Below are 17,922 nucleotides of genomic sequence, written 5' to 3' on the forward strand. Positions count from 1 at the left end.
TTTTTAAATCGACTAAAACAGTCTCTAATTGTGTATGTGATAACCCTACACAGACGCTAGCCATTTCTTAATGTCACGATTAATAAAACTGTTGAAGTGTGCTTATAAAATTACATTATTATTTTACATTTCATAAAAGACATAATATATCTCGACGGTAGGGACCAATGGCATATCCATGATATCAGCCTTCCAAATTACAGCTGTTCAATATTTATAGGCTATCTTTTTACTGAGCGAATACTATAAAGAATTAAAGTCTAGACATAGAGAGCCCTAGAAAAAAACAAAAAAATAAATCCTGATGTGTATGATGGCGTTTGTACTCTTCGCCATCAATTCCTGCAGTAATCTGGGAAGCGTTTATGGCCTATCTCTCAAGCACCGGTCACCGTTCTCATCGAAGTCGTCGATTACGACGAAGAATTTGACGAGCGAACTGACTCATAGACTCAACCCATCTGAGTTTCTCTTAAGCTGGACGTCAGGAGGACTAGTGTTAGCAAATTCTCTCAGGTTGAGCCCGTGAGCTCACCTACGCGTCCAGGCGTAGCTGAAATACCTATAATAACCCCTTAGGCTAATAGGTAGGGATAAAAAGGTCTACATTCAGAAGTTTATGTGGTGAAGTGATGGGAAGAAATCTATGTTTCTCTAAATGCTCCGCCTCACGCTACCTTCGCCACATGAGGTGCCGCGATCGGTTATTGTTTTTGAGTAATAGATTTTAATTGATTCAACTCAAATATATCCTATTAGCCAGTTCTAGATGTTGAGCGGAAATCAATAGACATTTGTCTTCCGACCGAAAAAAAGCAGTTAACGATAATATGAATCCGTATAATGAGCATGCGTTACCAAATCGGTTCTATCGCCTGAATTCATAAACCTCAATTTGCGCTTAATAACAAAATTAATTAAACAGTCCATTTTCATAATTAAAATAAGGTAACAACAAAATTATTTACGCAACACGTAACGCGTTAATAATGTTACCGCAATGCGTAATAGCGCAAAACAAAACATTACGCAAAAATACTCTAAGATCACATACTGTGTACATTGTCAAGTAAATAAGGAGGTTGCGCAATTTGGAGCACGAAGCCTTAACCGGGCCATATCATTTCATATTTTGCAATAATCACCTACTTACCATGCTAAATGGTCAGTTGGATTTATCATTACGGTAATCGCCTTTTGGGGTAAGCACAGCAATACGTTTTACGCTCACAGTTTTCTTGTAATGTTAGGTAATTTTGCTTTGTAAGAATTGTTTTAGTGTCTGACTGTTAAATCGTGTTTTCAATGTGAATGTAGTTAGAACGCGTTCCACAATGTTCTGTATATGTTACAAGCAATGATATAATCGTAAATGGAAACAAAATTTGTTTATTATTCGAAAAAAAAACTTTTATTTCACGAGCAACTAATACTCATTTCGAATTACTAATAAAAATTGGAGACAGCTTTTCGTAACTTAACCATAACAGGTACATCAACTCAAACGTAATTAATTAAAAAAAAAAATCACAACAAAAAAAATATTAAAAATACATAGACTTAGAGTATTAAGTCAGTGCGTTCGATCTAAGGACGTGGAATACGTTAGGATCTGGAATCCGACCACTATCCTATTAGTGACACACGCCTCGTCTTTTATGTGCTAAGCTTATATTTATATATCACAATCAGATGTCTGCTTCCTGCAGCCTTAATAGCCTCCATGATGACCGAAGTCGTGACCGTGTTCGTGACCATGTTCGTGGCTGACGACGATTGGTACCGGTACCTTAACTGGGTACGGTACGGGCTTCTCAATGTGCACAGGCACGTGCTTCTCGATGTGGACTGGGTATGGCCTGTCGACGGGGATGTTAACTGGGAACGGCACGGCCTTTTCTACTGGGTACGGGATGTGCTTCTCGACGGGGTAAGGGGCGGGCACTGGTACCTTGACGGGGTACGGAACTGGCTTCTCGACATGGACGGGCACTGGGCGGTCAACGTGTACTTTAACGGGGTAGGGCACTGGTTTTTCTACCGGGTATGGGACGGGCTTCTCGACGGGGTAAGGCACTGGTTTGGGAATATGCACGGGGTAGGGTCTGTCCACATGGACCTTTACTGGTACTTGTACCTCTTTGTATACGGGGTAAGGAGCAGGCACATGTACGGGAACCTTTACGGGGTAAGGTACTTTTTTCTCTACTGGGTAAGGAGCGGGCACGTGCACTTCGACTGGAACATGAACTTTCTTTTCAACGGGGTAAGGTTCTGGCACATATACCTTGACGGGGACGGGTCTGTCGACTGGGACATGTACTGGGTAAGGCACCTTCTTTTCGACTGGGTAGGGTTGCGGTACGTGAACTGGTACCTTGACAATCTCTTTAACTGGGTAAGGGACATGTTTGACAACGGGGTAGGGTTGGGGAACGTGCACTTTCACGGGGTAGGGGATTTTCTTTTCTACCGGGTAGGGGATGTGCTTTTCGACGGGGTAGGGAACGGGAACTTTCTTAACGACAGTTACGGTTTTGTGGACCTCCTCGTGCCCGCCATAATGACCGCCGCCTCCATAACCACCGCCTCCATAACCACCATCGAAGCCGCCGTGCCAGCCGATGTCCAAGAGCCCTCTCTTTTCGTGTTTCTTGTCGTCAGCCGCCGGTTCCTTATCGGTCACTGCCACTTCCTTTTCTGCTTTTTTGGCTTCTTCCGCGTAAGCGAGGGCCAATAAAGCCACCAGACTGGCGGCCACGAGCTGCAAAAAACGAGAAATTTTGTGAAATTTATTCATGTATTTTTAGACTAATTAAAATGGGATTTTGTATATATCGGTAATGGTATATCGAGATTTTTCACACGAGTTTCCCGTTTAATTTTCTTTCTATTTATGACAATACAACCCTAGGGGCGTTCTGTATCTGAATCGCGAACACATTTTCTTTGAATCACAACGTAACACACTGTATTATTATTTTGAACACACCATTGGTCTCATGATGCTGCACTAGTAGGTTGCACTGAAGTCAGCGAAGTCCTGAATACGAATGATGCGTGTTGGTCCGTAGCTTCGCTATATATATGCGGTATGAGCGGCCGAGCGAAGAAAAAAAACTGGCGGGCAGAACGTAGGACCACGTTACACTTTCGCTTTCGAAGGGGTTCGGAGCGCGGCACAAAGTCTGTTCCATTTCTATATTACATTCAGATTTGCGGCGACCGGTTCGGTTCATTTCGACAATTATATGCAATTTAAAGAGATGTAGTGAACGAATCGATTTAATCCCGTTTTTGGAGAATCGATTTTTTGTTTGCTGACCCATTTCTGTTGACTGTTTCCAAAAAGAGTTTATAGTTTGAATTTTCATCAGGTCAAACGAGATTAAGTCTTAATTGTACTTTTATCTCTTAAATTCAACACTTTTTAAATCGTTAATGCACATAATGATGTGGCAACGATGCTTTTTATTTATTCTTATTAACCTTTAATTTTTACGATGCAATTCTTGCAACATTAATTCAGATGTGTTTTTGACGAGACATTTTTAATGAAGGTAATGAATGTATCGCAGAGCGCATCGTCCGTGACCAAGTCACAATGAAATACAGTTTAGTGTTAGTTTATATCAATGGGCAAAGGCAAAAGGTACTTTACCTGTACTACCAAGACTTTTGTATTAAGAAGCCAGGGGCGAAACGTTGATGGAAATGAAATAGAACGCATTTAAATATTTTAATAAAATAGTTCACTGGTGGTAGGACCTCTTGTGAGTCCGCACGGGTAGGTACCACCACCCCACCTATTTCTGCCGTGAAGCAGTAATGCGTTTCGGTTTGAAGGATGGGGTAGCCGTTGTAACTATACTGAGACCTTAGAACTTATATCTCAAGGTGGGTGGCGCATTTACATTGTAGATGTCTATGGGCTCTAGTAACCACTTAACACCAGGTGGGCTGTGAGCTCGTCCACCCATCTAAGCAATAAAAAAATTTAAAAAAAGTTGGCTATTACCGAAACTTTAACATATTGGGAGAACCCCCAGAAGCCACGTCAAGCGATCTTGTTCAATTTCCACACGCTTTTGCACTTCCAAATATTCGTTAACAACAAGCCAAATACGTTTAAACCCGAAATACTGCTAAGATGACAATCAACGAAACTATTCACATGCCTTCATTCCTCGCGTTCCCACCAAAACTTGTCAGCCTTTATTTAAAATGAGTATAGCTGTGCACCTTGAAACATCGCATCGAAGTCTTGGTAACTTTGAAATCTACTTTCATCTACTTTTGGAACTGGAACGCTCCAACGTGGTCGAAATATATGGAATAATTCGAAGTCGTCGTGGCCTAAAGGATAAGACGTCCGGTGCATTCGTGTTGAAGCGATGCACCGGTGTTCGAATCCCGCAGGCGGGTACCAATTTTCCTAATGAAATACGTACTCAACAAATGTTCACGATTGACTTCCACGGTGAAGGAATAACATCGTGTAATAAAAATCAAACCCGCAAAATTATAATTTGCGTAATTACGGGTGGTAGGACCTCTTGTGAGTCCGCGCGGGTGGGTACCACCACCCTGCCTATTTCTGCCGTGAAGCAGTAATGCGTTTCGGTTTGAAGGGTGGGGCAGCCGTTGTAACTATACTTGAGACCTTAGAACTTATATCTCAAGGTGGGTGGCACATTTACGTTCTAGATGTCTATGGGCTCCAGTAACCACTTAACACTAGGTGGGCTGTGAGCTCGTCCACCCATATAAGCAATAAAAAAAAAAGAATAATGACAACCACCATCATGTGTAACCATGACACTTTGTTAACAGCAAACAGTGAACTCTTGTTTGGTCAAATTTCCTCTCAGAGTCTAATCTCACTAGACAGAGGTAACACAGTAATTATCGGTTTGCTATCCATGGGCAGACGAGTGAACGGTCCATTTGTGGTTTAGTTTCGGTGCTCGAAGACTCAAGTTTTGTTAAGTAACGGTTGCAATTGCAGTTGGTTTACCGATGTCTGCAATAGTAGACTAGTTTGGAATAGGACAGGAAAGGAATGGAAGACAGAGATAAGTCGCGGCGTGCAGGACTTATCTCTTCTATCGCGCACATATCTCTAACTAACCAGACGGACTGTGTATTGTCATTGAAGACACGCCGACCTCAACATTTTTGGACTGTGTCAAATTACCATTTTAATAATTATGTTTTATTCAACGAATCTCGAAAAATTTGTAAGCATTAAGTTTTTGTGTATCCTTCGATTTTGGCGAGTCGTTGACCTAATTAAAACTAACTAAAGGTCCCACAGTAGTCGAAATTCGACTATAATTAATTGGATCGGAATTGTAAGTTTGATTATGATTGTATTTTATACTTCTATAATCACAAATTTCGACAAGACTACACTATAAAAATATTAACAAAGACAAACAATATTTAATGTATTCTCAATTTGAGAACAGACGTCAAGAACAAAAGTCTATCTATTATGCATTATTTAAAAAAAATATTAGCATTGTGCACTTCTTCTCTATATTCTCTATAAGTGTGGAAAATTTCATACTCCTCCGTCCGCGCAATTTTCGTAAAAAGGGATACAAAGTTTTTGCTTCACGTATTAATATATAGATGCTTTGCAGTTTAATCTCTCGGTTCTATATTGATATTATGTTAGTTCAGAAGTTCCGCAGACATACAGTTGTCGTGGTTTGGACAACGTTTACTCCACTGTACTTAGTGCGAGTTCTTTAACGCTCTCGATAGCGTAAGAGTTAACCCAATTTTGTATGCAGTTAGAACAGCGCCCCTAACGTACGCAAACGATCCAATTCCATACAAATATGTGCTAACTTTTACGCTATCGAGAACGTTAAAAAACTCGCTCTAAGCACACAGGACAACGGACGTTCGGTTAACTCCAGTTGTGGACCTAAGTGTAATCGGGCGTACAAGTCTTCAGTTTGTTAACATTTTCTGGGCAGTGATGTCAAACATTTTATTAGATTTTATAAACGCGACGTGTCGTCTCATTGAGTAAGTAAAATCTTTACTGGTATCTATTGTATTTCTACAAGTATATGTATTTTAAGCTCATTTTCATTTCATTAATTCCTAAATTTCGAATATTTTACAGTTTCCATGAACCCTTCTTCTTCTTTTTCTTCACCTTATCCCACTAGGTGGGTTCGGTACAGCTATTTTTCTCTTCCATTTTCTTTTATCAGCAGTCAACTCAACACACACTCCTCTCTCTCTCATATCGTCATTCATAAACTCCATCCATGTCTTCTTCGGTCGACCTCTTCCCCCTCTACCTTGCACTACCATTTTCATACATCTCCTAGTCACATGCATCTCCTCTCTACGCATCACATGTCCATACCACGCTAACCGTCCGCTCTTTAATTTGTTAATTACCGGGGCTATTTACACACTTCCTCCATACTTACAGATTCTATGAGCATGAACCGAAAATAGACGACGGAATAATAAAATTAGAAATAGTAAACGCGTGATTTAACTCTAAAGGTATTTGAACATTGAGCAGTTGGGACAGAATGTTGATTATCGCTTCTGACAGCCCCCCTAGTAGTCATCGCTTAAGCCACAAGTATTCCACCATCGAACATAGACTTATCAATAAATTCCATTAGCTTTTATGAAACTAACTAATCCTATTTTACTAACTAACAATTTTACTTAAATTTTATATAAGCAGCTTTATTAAATGGAATTTCCGATATCAACTTTCAACCCCTAACTCGCGCTCTTAAAGGAAAATAGTTAAAATACGCTGACTAAAATTTTCGTATTTCTAACCAGAAATGGGTATTCAAATATTGTTCTTTTTGACTCCAAAATGATAGACTTCTATGCAACTTTTGTTGTTCATATCTACCTACTAAATCTCTCTAAGGGTGACATTTAAAAAATCCTATCCCAATGTGATGCGAAAAGCATAAAAGGCATCTAGTCTCAAAATTGAATTTTGCATTCAGAGTGGTTTGTAGTTTGCTTTAAATGATAAGTTCAGAGTTGGGACGAGTAATCATATTTATGTATAGACTAGCTGTACCCGTCCGCTTCGCTGGCCATTTAAAATTAATATTATTATTTCTCACCCCCACAAAGATTCTCATCATTAACGCCCCCACAACTGGTGTAGGGAGCCCGACAATCATATAAATATTAGCCTATCCATTAAGTACATGTATTTTCCACATGGATACCAAGATTCAAGTCAATCGGATGCATGGTTCAGTAGTTATAACGGAACATCCATACAAACCACTGTAGATTTATATATTAGTATAGATATTAACGATTTCAATATCCTCTTTGGGTTATGATGTCGAAATTTTTTTAAGGACATATCTACATCGCATAGTCTACTTCGCATAGATTTGCATTGGCGCCACAAACTTATGATATCACATTCTACTGATTCAATATTAGTCGGTTCTCCGATTCAAGAAACGTATACATAATATGCATCACCATCATCATCATCTTTGGCCTTACAGCCCAGGGTGGGCCAACCATCGGAGTTTGGGTCTACCACGACTTCTGCGGCCCTCTGGTTTGCCATAGAGCAATTGTCTCGGCATTCTGGTACTCTCCATTCGAACCACATAATATGCTCCCGGTATTAAATAATTAACCATTAAATATGAGCACGCTTGACGCTGCCAACGACATAGAGACATAAACTTTTTTCTGCACTGTGGCGATGTCCTAATGAGCACATTCGTTTGTAATTCGATGATCGTAATGTAATTATAGATTTTATTAACTAATTAGTAAATTATGTAATCAAACAGAACATTTTTTGAATTCGTTTCCTGTTAGCAAATATATCGCGACGTAAGCTAAAGTTTTAAGTTACATTTCCGACTGCAATAGCAGGAAGTTAACTATAGGATTATATTATAGATATTCTTCTATCGTTGTAGGTGTCTTTGGTATATTTTGTAAGAATGGTCTCAAAGTCCTGTTTTTTATCTATGCTTCTCAAAGTTTATCAATAGTTTCATTCATGTACTTAAAATATTAAAACCACTAAGAAAACTCAGCAAGAACTTCAGGGATTTTTGTTTTTCTAATCTTCCTTTATATCTCTCTATTTTTCTCTAAGCATTTCTCTTTATCTCTCTCTATTTTTCTCTAAGGATTTCTCTTTATCTCTCTCGATTTTTCTCTAAACATTTCTCTTTATCTCTAAACATTATATCGTGCCTATTTCTGGTGTGAAGCTGTCACGCACTCCGGATTTAAAGGTGAGATGAGAGATACCAGAATTCTGAGACCGTCTCAAGTAGATTAGGGCTTTTACAATACCGTCTCTAGCTGTACTGGTGCCGCATATATATTCTGTTTCTAGCAAGGTTCGAGAAGGGTCCATTGGCTACGAGCATGCTTAGGTAAATAGCTAATTTGTAATAGCTTTTGCGTTTCGGCTTGAAGGGTGGGGCAGCCGTTGTAACTATACTGAGACCTTAGAAATTACATCTCAAGGTGGGTGGCGAATTTAAGTTGTAAATGTCTATGGGCTCCAGTGACCACTTAACACCAGGTGGGCTGTAAGCCCGTCCACTTTTCTAAGCAACAAAAAAAATACCTTCGCAATTATGGTTTAAAAGAATTTCAGTTGTCTTCAATCAAGGAAGCGCAAATGCATTCTTTAATTAAAAAAGAACATGTCTCTTGATTACATCTAAGGAAATAAATTCTTATCTAAAGGTCGTTCACCTATTCTGCTGAAACAAAATAAAAATAAAAGATGATTTTTAACAAAACTCCGCGAGGTCACAGCATCGCGTTCCCGCGCATTCATGATTTTGTAATTATGAACATTATGAATAATTATTCGATAAATTATTTAGTGTTCGACGGCGCGTGGGACGATAAATAATACCGGGTTTGCATATTTTATTGGGTTGCGCTGAGAGACAAGCGAATATTTTAAACTTAGCCGCTTCGAAAACAACAACTTTTTTATATATATTTTCTTTTCGCATTAAAAGTGTACAATTTCCAAAAATATTCGAAATTGAGTTAACATGCGGAATCATTTAGTATCACCAGTACTTTTCTCATAAATACTGTCAAAAGAGCGTAGTTTAGTTTTTTTTTTTTTATTTCAGTTTACCTATATTTCGTCTACTATTAAAAAAAATTATACATAATTTTATCGAACTTTAAAAGACAGATAATGTAACTGGTAAAAGCTAAAAAATCAATGTTGCTAAGATGATTAACATTAAAAATATCACATGTTGAACCTTTAAAACATTCTCCTGTAAAATTGATAAGTTTTGGGATTATACACTTTTAATGCGAGAAGACGATATCTTTCTTTAGATCTCGTGAATCGCCCGGTGCTAACATCGCACAAGTAACTATGTCGCTAACTACCTTGAGGTATGCAGTTGAATTGTTAATAACTTAACACATATTGAAGTCAGCGAGTGCAGTATTCTCGTATAATATACAGGGTGTCCCAGAAAGAATGGATATTTTGCTGAAACATCTTATAGTAAAGCTATTGGGGACTCAAAATAAAAAAGGACATATTTTTTTAGGCAGGACCCCGCGGCTAGGGGGCGCGCGGTGGTCCCACCACACTGCCTATTTCTGCCGTGAAGCAGTAATGCGTTTCGGTTTGAAGGGCGGGGTAGCCGTTGTAACTATACTGATACCTTAGAACTTATATCTCAAGGTGAGTGGCGCATTTACGTTGTAGATGTCTACGGGCTCCAGTAACCACTTAACACCAGGTGAGCTCGTCCACCCATCTAAGCAACAAAGAAAAAAACATACCTACTAAGTACGGCTGTGCCATTAATAAGCTCAATTTATTTCAGACACAAGAGTTATAGCAGTTTATAATGCACATAATCGATGTAATGTAACATTAATCAAATTAATTATTAGTTCGAGAGAGGATGTGCTAATTTTTATTATACCGTTCAAGGTTTTACGTTTCTATATACTTAATGGTTTTATTGGGGATTTTTTATTTTTATTTTGACGGTCACTGGTATTTAGCAAGGTCTAAAGGTCACATCATCTCTAGGCCTCTCTTTGCGCATGAGACTGAAATGTCAATTAGTTTAACGGCTGATCCTAACATTAATAAAGATGGATTGCAAGTTAATAGAGTAGTATAAGACTGTGTTAGCGTCGTCCGTTGCCCAGTATACTGGTATAATGTAATGAGGTGCCTATTTTCCTATTAAAATACATACGTGTTCATGAATAGGCCCGATATGATGTGAATGCGGCCTCCCATCTTTAGGCATGAGACTAAACAGTCAATTAGTTTAACAGCTGATCCTAACATTAATAAAGATAGATTGCAAGTTAATAGAGTTAGTATAAGACTGTGTTAGGGTCGTCCGTTGCCCAGTTTACTAGTATGCTGTAATGAGGTGCCTATTTTCCTATTAAAATACATAATTGTTCATGAATAGGCTCGACTATGAAGGCTTTTTTTTATAGCTTAGGTGGTTAAACAAGCTCACGGCCCATCTGGTGTTACGTGGTTGCCAGAGCCCATGGTCATCAATAAAGTAAATGCCTGTAGTATCAGATACAGTAATTATGGTATCGTATAATAAGAAAATCAACCCATGTATTTTTATTAATGTACTGGTTGTAGGATGTATTGTAAGACCACATGAGTAGGTAACTTTTTTTTTTTTCATAAATTTTTTTTCAACTTAATAATCATCTATAAATTTAGTTCCAAACATTTACATAAAATATTATTTTAATAACCTTAAAGTTCATTATCCGCAACACGCTTCGTCAGATTATAGAAATAGAGTTATCAGCAACATGCTTCGTCAAAAAGTACAATATTTACTTTCAGCTGCAAGCGTCGTCATAAATAACATATTATAGGTCCACGCTAACAGTAGTAGGTAAATTAGACTGACTAATTACTATCATTTATGATTTGTTGTTGGAAAGTTAGCCAATCTATATATTAATACGTGAAGCAAAAACTTTGTATCCCTTTTTACGAAAATTGCGCGGACGGAGGAGTATGAAATTTTCCACACTTATAGAGAATATAGAGAAGAAGTGCACAATGCTAATATTTTTTGTAAATAATGCATAAAAGATACATTAAATCAATAAAGAAAACATTACACACACTACATACCATGTATTTGACGCACACACGCAGGCATACTATTTATTGTCAAACTTTTGTTCTTGACGTCTGTGGTCAAATTGAGAATAGATTAAATATTGTTTGTCTTTATTAATATTTTTTTATAGTGTAGCCTTGGCGAAATTTGTGATTATAGAAGTATAAAATACAATCATAGTAGTGTACAAACTTAAAATTCCAATTAATTATAGTCGAATTTCGACTACTGCGGGACCTCTAGTACTTACAAAACAATAATATCTTTAACAATTTAATTCCCAAAATGTGTTCATGTTTTTCCTTAGACTTTCTCTCTTGCTTTTCTTAAACGCATTGAGCTATATTCAAAATCACAAGTCTTCTAGCTCGTGAGGAATTTAGTTTAAATGGAATTACAATATTCGAACACAATAAAAGATGTTTCCCTAAACGAGTTACTAAAAACGTGCTTATATAAAACATGCCAGTTGATAATAATATACACGACGAAGCAAAATCTTAGTTTAACAAAATGAAATGTGTATTGTCTTTTTTTTATTTATTGCTTAGGGTGGTAAGTGGTTACTGGAGCCCATGGACATCTACAACGTAAATGCACCACCCACATGGAGATATAAGTTCTAAGGTCTCAAGTATAGTTACAACGGCTGCCCAGACCTTCAAACCGAAATGCATTACTGCTTCATGGCAGAAATAGGCGGGGTGGTGGTACCTACACGCGCGGACTCACAAGAGGTCCTACCGCCAATAAAAACTATTAACTTATCTTACTCCGATCAACAAAACCATTCTACCATTTTCTTCTGAAGTGACAATGCAATTCAGACCATATCAAGATACGTAAAACGGAATACCAAACCGAATTCATAATGGCGTCTACCCCAGAAATTACTCAATGTCCACATTTAATGATATATTACCTAATTGTTTCCACTTTCAGCTGCATAATTAAACCAGATTACGTAATCGAATGATTACTTTATGTCGCCTTATAACGTTCTTTAAACTCGTGTGATATTGAATTCTAGAAGACTGTTGTATTCTGCGGTGGTGCAGCCAGAACATTTTCGTAATGAGTAACGGTGATTGATAATTTCATTTGGTTCATGTTTGACGCTATTATGTGATTGTTTCGTAAGTACGCTCTGACTGGCGTCGAGAAACGCGCGAGACAATATTCATTGCTTGGCGTTGCTTTGAAAAAAAAAATATTTTCTTTTGACGTGACAACGTCTTATAATTCGGTGGAGCCAGCTGCACGCACGAAAGACCATGACTCATTGAGGCGTTCCATTGAAGTGCAAGCGAGAGCGCGCAACGAGCGACAAAGAGGCACAATCGGCCTCCGCGTTCGGGAGCGTTCGACATCTGTCTCTCTCCTACTTGAGTGAACGATGCATCCGCGTGGACAGCTGTTATACATATAATAATACATTTACATGTTTTCGTCAAGTATGAAGTTCAGTGAAAAGTGAATGTGGTGTCAATTGCCTATACAAAATTTCTATCAAACAAATAAAATTAAAATTTTCTTTTGAAAAATGAAACCATTCCATCAATATTTTCTTATGACGTTGTCACGTTCAACTATCGTCAGTAAACCGACTTTACAGAGAGCCGATCTTTTTTTTTCTTTTTTTCCCCTACCTATTCGCTGGTAGCCGAGGCGGCCATTCCAGCTGCGCCCGGACTGGTAGAAAATAATCAAGCTCTATGGCAATGCTAATGACTGAATTTATTTGTCGCGAAATAGAAGGAGTCCAATAAAAACTAGAATGGAACGAGAATTTTTAGAAATATTTCACAATATTCGTACTGATTTTTCATGCAAAGATAGCGTATCTAATATAAAATATATTAAATACTAGCTAACCCGGCAGACTTCGTAGTGCCTCAATCGATAAATAAAAGACCTAAGCTTTTGTATAAAATGAACAAACAAACAAAATGAATCCGTCCGACGGGGGACACATCAAAGGAACAACAAAATTGTTATTTTAATTTAATTGCGAGCACTTTCATCTTTATTTACCTTTTAAACCTCTGGATTTCCACAAATAACTCAAGACCAAAATTAGCCAAATCGGTCCAGCCGTTCTCGAGTTTTAGTGAGAATAACGAACAGCTATTCATTTTTATATTTACTTATATAGATAGATAGATAAAGAAGTATCTTTATCTTTAGATAGTATAAAAAGAAGTATTTTTCTTTTGTATTCATTTCGCATTATGATATTCACCGATTGACTTTTTTATGGAGTGTTTTGTGTATGAGGTATGTTGATACAATAATTTAAAATCAGATCTTAGATAGCTTTCGTCAACTATCTGAATAATGAATAAATCGAAGGTACAACGATATTTGTTTCGAAAATTTATCAATACACATCTGTATAGCAAAGTTGAGTCTTATGTTCGCTCCATACCAATTATCTTTATTTAAAAAAAAAAGTAGCGATTTTGACAAAGGAGAAAATGAAATATTGATTATAAAGGTCTATGTAATGAAGTCCCAAATTAATTTCACATTTGAATTAATTTGAAGAATTAATATATTGGACCGAGCGTTTTTTTTAACGCTGCGCTTATTGAACGCCAGTGGTCGCCGGCTTAGACACGCACAGAGTTTGTTTCGCAAAGCCGTTACCTACTCGCCGCTCTTTCCCGCCGATTGTCATGCGGACCAAGGTCCTTTTTGTTCTCTATACAGTTTTATTTTTATTAGGATTATATAGTTTTAATTGAGTGTTTCGTAAAAATGCGAGCGTTGTTTCAAAACGGAGTATTTACTACAATTGCCTAATCTTGTTTAATTGTACATAGTCGTAGTATGTATGTACCTTTTTATAACAGCGTGGCTGATCTGTTTCGCGGTTTGATAACGCTATTAATGTTAATGGATCGAACGATCGATTTACGGCTTAGTACATCGTGTGAAGCGAAAGAAATATGAATAATTTGCGGAATTAATGTGTCTGTGTTTTTTTTTTTATGATTGAGAGTTTACTGGTGGCCCTGAGGCCTTTCCAGTTTCACCAGGACAGGTGGGCGAGCAAAGGCTCAGCCAGGAGGGGTGGGATTTGCTAGCAGCTGTCCAAGCGCCTCCAAAGGAGACCTAACAACTGAAGAGCAGCTGCTTCGCGAATGAATCTGCTACCGGATCGGAATCGTGATCCGCTGAGAAGATCCGGCGAGAAACTCAGCGAGCTGATTCACGAGTACGGTTCCCGGGGTCCCTAAGCCTGCTCCTAGTGTTAGAGCTGATTGTGTCTGTGTCTGTCGGTCTGTGATATTGAGATTTACTGATTGTTAGGGCGTTCCTTTTGACGCCAAGTAATAAAACTTAGATCTTAGACTTGGATTGTCAATGTTTATAAGCATTTCTCATCCATTTGTTTTTTTTTGTTTCAGGTAAGACACGGCAGATTTTGGCATTGAATTGAGTGAGTGATTAGAAAATATTATAATTGGATAGAACTAAGATTTTTTTCTTACCAATTTGTAAAGTACATGTGTTAAAAAACGACATCTATGACCAACTTACTGGAGGTAGAACCTCTTGTGAGTCCGCGCGGGTAGGTACCACCGCCTTACCTATTTCTGCCGTGAAGCAGTAATGCGTTTCGTTCTGAAGGGTAGGGCAGCCGTTGTAACTATACTGAGAACTTAGAACTTATATCTCAAGGTGGGTGGCGCATTTACGTTGTAGATGTCTATGGGCTTCAGTAACCACTTAACACCAGGTGGGCTGTGAGCTCGTCCACCCATCTAAGCTATAAAAAAAAAAACACCGTCGAGTGAATCGACGTCAACATGGTTTGTAGTTTGCGTAGGTTCTGGCGAGATGTCTTCTCTCCATGGATGGTCCAAAGCACCATGCCCTAGGCGGTAAGTTAGTAATTACAAGCTGAAATGCAATATTGACTTCCGTCCAGTGACTTAAGGCGAAGTGAGGGGTTCAATTTGTGATGTATTAAGGGGGAAATAAATCAATTGGATTTTTCCTAATTTTAACTTTGCTGTAGGCGAGCGCTATGACATGTCCTTCTTCAAACGAGGCTTGTGGAGAGTAATAAGCGGTAGGCAGCGGCTTGGCTCTGCTCCTGGCATTGCTGAAGTCAATGGGCGACGGTAACCACTCACCATCAGGTGGGCCGTATGCCCGTCTGCATACAAAGGCAATAAAAAAAAAAGGCAGTGTGCTCAATAGCTATATCTCCTATGTGGAATGGGAGGCGATATGGAAAAAATCACGACCTCACAAAATAATTACCGTAACTAGACGCTGCTTGAGACACGCTATATTTTTTGCCACGCACCATCCGGCTATGGAATGAGCTCCCTTCCACGGTGTTTCCCGAGCGCTATGACATGTCCTTCTTCAAACGAGGCTTATGGAGAGTATTAAGCGGTAGGCAGCGGCTTGGCTCTGCCCCTGGCATTGCTGAAGTCCATGAGCGACGGTAACCACTCACCATCAGGTGGGCCGTATGCTCATCTGCCTACAAGGGCAATAAAAAAAAAATAAAAAAATAAAAACACGGCTCAGCTGTAATGTAATAACTTTTTGAGGCAACATAAGTTTAATGTTTTACGCGTGTTACTTAAGTATTACCTTGACAGTGTTTTAAGTTGTGTGTGTAATTGGTATTGCAAACCGTCTGACGGAGATGCCAGCTGATCGTATGTGGAGCGAGACACGACATAATCGCCCACATCACAAGCGATAAGCAAAAGCGTTTTTTAAATTAATTCAATTTCAAATAAATTAATTTTAAAAACTAAATAGAATAGCTATAGTTTAAAAAAAAAAAACTTTAGTGTACTGCGTCTTTAAAGCTGTTAGCTGCTTTCAATTATGAAAAATAGTATTATTATTCGTCGATAGATGTCGGGAAGAGTCATAAAGTTGATTATCGAAAACACGAATCAAACAACATTTTCTGAAAATAAATCGTAGCGTTTCCGAGATTCAGATTATATATATATATATATATACAAGAATTGCTCGTTTAAAGTATAAGATGCATTGTAATGTATGCAAACCCAAAGTTAAACATATGTCAAATAGACATTACCTATATTTTTATCATAGTGACCCCCAGACGGGATATTATGCAAAAGTAAGTAAGAATTGTATTATATGTATCTTGAAGTAGTTTTTTATTAAAATTGTATTAGTGTTAAGCACAATCAGACAGAAAAGAACAATCAAAATTACCGGCTTATTTTCCATTACTATAGTTATCCCATCCTTTTTGTTCTTATTATTTGATATACAGACACATCCGAACGTGAGATTGTGTTATTGTATTGACTAGCGATCCGCCCTCGCTTTGCTTCGGAAACATTAAATTTTAGTATTGATAGCTGAGTCCCGGGATGCTATGTTCCGTCGTACCGCGGGTGACGCCGCGCGGCGAAGTTACTCTAAAAAAGTAAAGCCTAAGTTACTCCTTATATCATCAGCTACCTGTCTGTAAAAGTCCCGTCAAATTCGGTCCATCCGTTCCAGAGATTAGCAAACAAACAGACAGACAGACAAAAATTGTAAAAAATGTTATTTTGGTGTATGTACCGCATATGAGTCGTCTATTATCAAAGGTGGCAATCTGTGCATTGGGACAAAAAAATGTTATTGATATGTCAATACAGATTGATTTGAATATAATCGTCTCCTTCAAAGAATACGGTTCAAAACCTGCATTAAATAAAGGTTAATACTTAACCTGTTATTTATCTAAGATGTCGGTCAGAAGAGTTTTGTGACTGCCAATGAAATACAAAGTCAATAATTCGTTTTTCTGATTTACCAATCATTGTCCAAAAGTCACATTGCCGGCTTTGATAATAGTCGACTCATATATCTGCATGTAGTAAAAAGCGGTTATTTCAATATTACAAACAGACACTCCAATTTTATTTATATGTATAGATGTATAGATATACCTAATTTAAATAGCCAAAAGCTGATCACTTACACCATTCATTCGCGAATTTAAACGCACGATATTAAAAAATAAGGTTCCCGTAAAAAAGTGATTGTACAACGTAATTCTTCTCCTACAAATGCAATTTCTTTTTTTTTTCCCTACCTATTTACCTGTGTGGCTATTTCAGCATCCGTGAACGGGTAGATGTGCTCGTGGGTTGAACCTGAGAGAATTTGCTAACACTAGCCCTAGCAAGAGAGCTTCGCAGAATCTACCACCGGATCGGAATCGCGATCCACTGAGTAAAACTGGCGAGAAACTCAGTGGGTTGTGTCTATGAGTTCGACGCTATGTAATTTGATCGCCGATTTCGAAATCGCGAACGTTAGTTCAAGCAAAAAATAAGCTCTAAATAAATTTAATTAGGTATGTTAGTGAATTAATCGTAATGTACGTACGTAATGTAGCATGTTTCGTGACTGGACATTATTGTATGAAGTCATGGATTTATATCAAATTTTTTTTTGTTGCTTATATGAGTGGACGATCTCACAGCCCACCTTGTGTTAAGCGTTTACTAGACCCCATAGACATCTACAACGTAAATGCGCCCCCCACCTTGAAATATAAGTTCTAAGGTTTCAGTATAGTTACAACGGCTGCCTCACCCTTCAAACCGAAACGCATTACTGCTTCACCGCAGAAAATAGCAGGGTGGTGGTACCTACCCGTGCGACAAGAGGTCCTACCACCAGTAATTACGCAAATTATAATTTTGCGAGTTTGATTTTTATTACACGATGTTATTCCTTCACCGTG

The 17,922-nt window shown here is 38.1% G+C and overlaps 3 protein-coding genes across 4 annotated transcripts in view; 2 read left to right on the forward strand and 1 right to left on the reverse strand.

Moving 5' to 3' along the window:
• The window catches only part of NimB (nimrod B), a 660,573-nt gene that overhangs the window by 481,859 nt on the left and 160,792 nt on the right, over positions 1 to 17,922 (forward strand). The window lies entirely within an intron of this gene.
• LOC134199405 (angiotensin-converting enzyme) overlaps positions 1 to 17,922 on the forward strand; it is a 189,938-nt gene that overhangs the window by 81,977 nt on the left and 90,039 nt on the right. The window lies entirely within an intron of this gene.
• CPG12 (cuticular protein glycine-rich 12) lies at positions 1,374 to 17,405 on the reverse strand. 2 transcript variants are annotated; one of them, NM_001043487.1, is given in 4 exon segments: positions 1,374 to 2,192; positions 2,194 to 2,224; positions 2,227 to 2,764; positions 2,993 to 3,041. In NM_001043487.1, coding segments are annotated over 4 exon segments (1,062 nt in total). In that variant the 5' UTR covers positions 3,005 to 3,041; the 3' UTR covers positions 1,374 to 1,711.

This window comes from Bombyx mori, chromosome 9, assembly GCF_030269925.1.
Source record: "Bombyx mori chromosome 9, ASM3026992v2".
NCBI classification, from domain to species: Eukaryota; Metazoa; Arthropoda; class Insecta; order Lepidoptera; family Bombycidae; genus Bombyx; species Bombyx mori.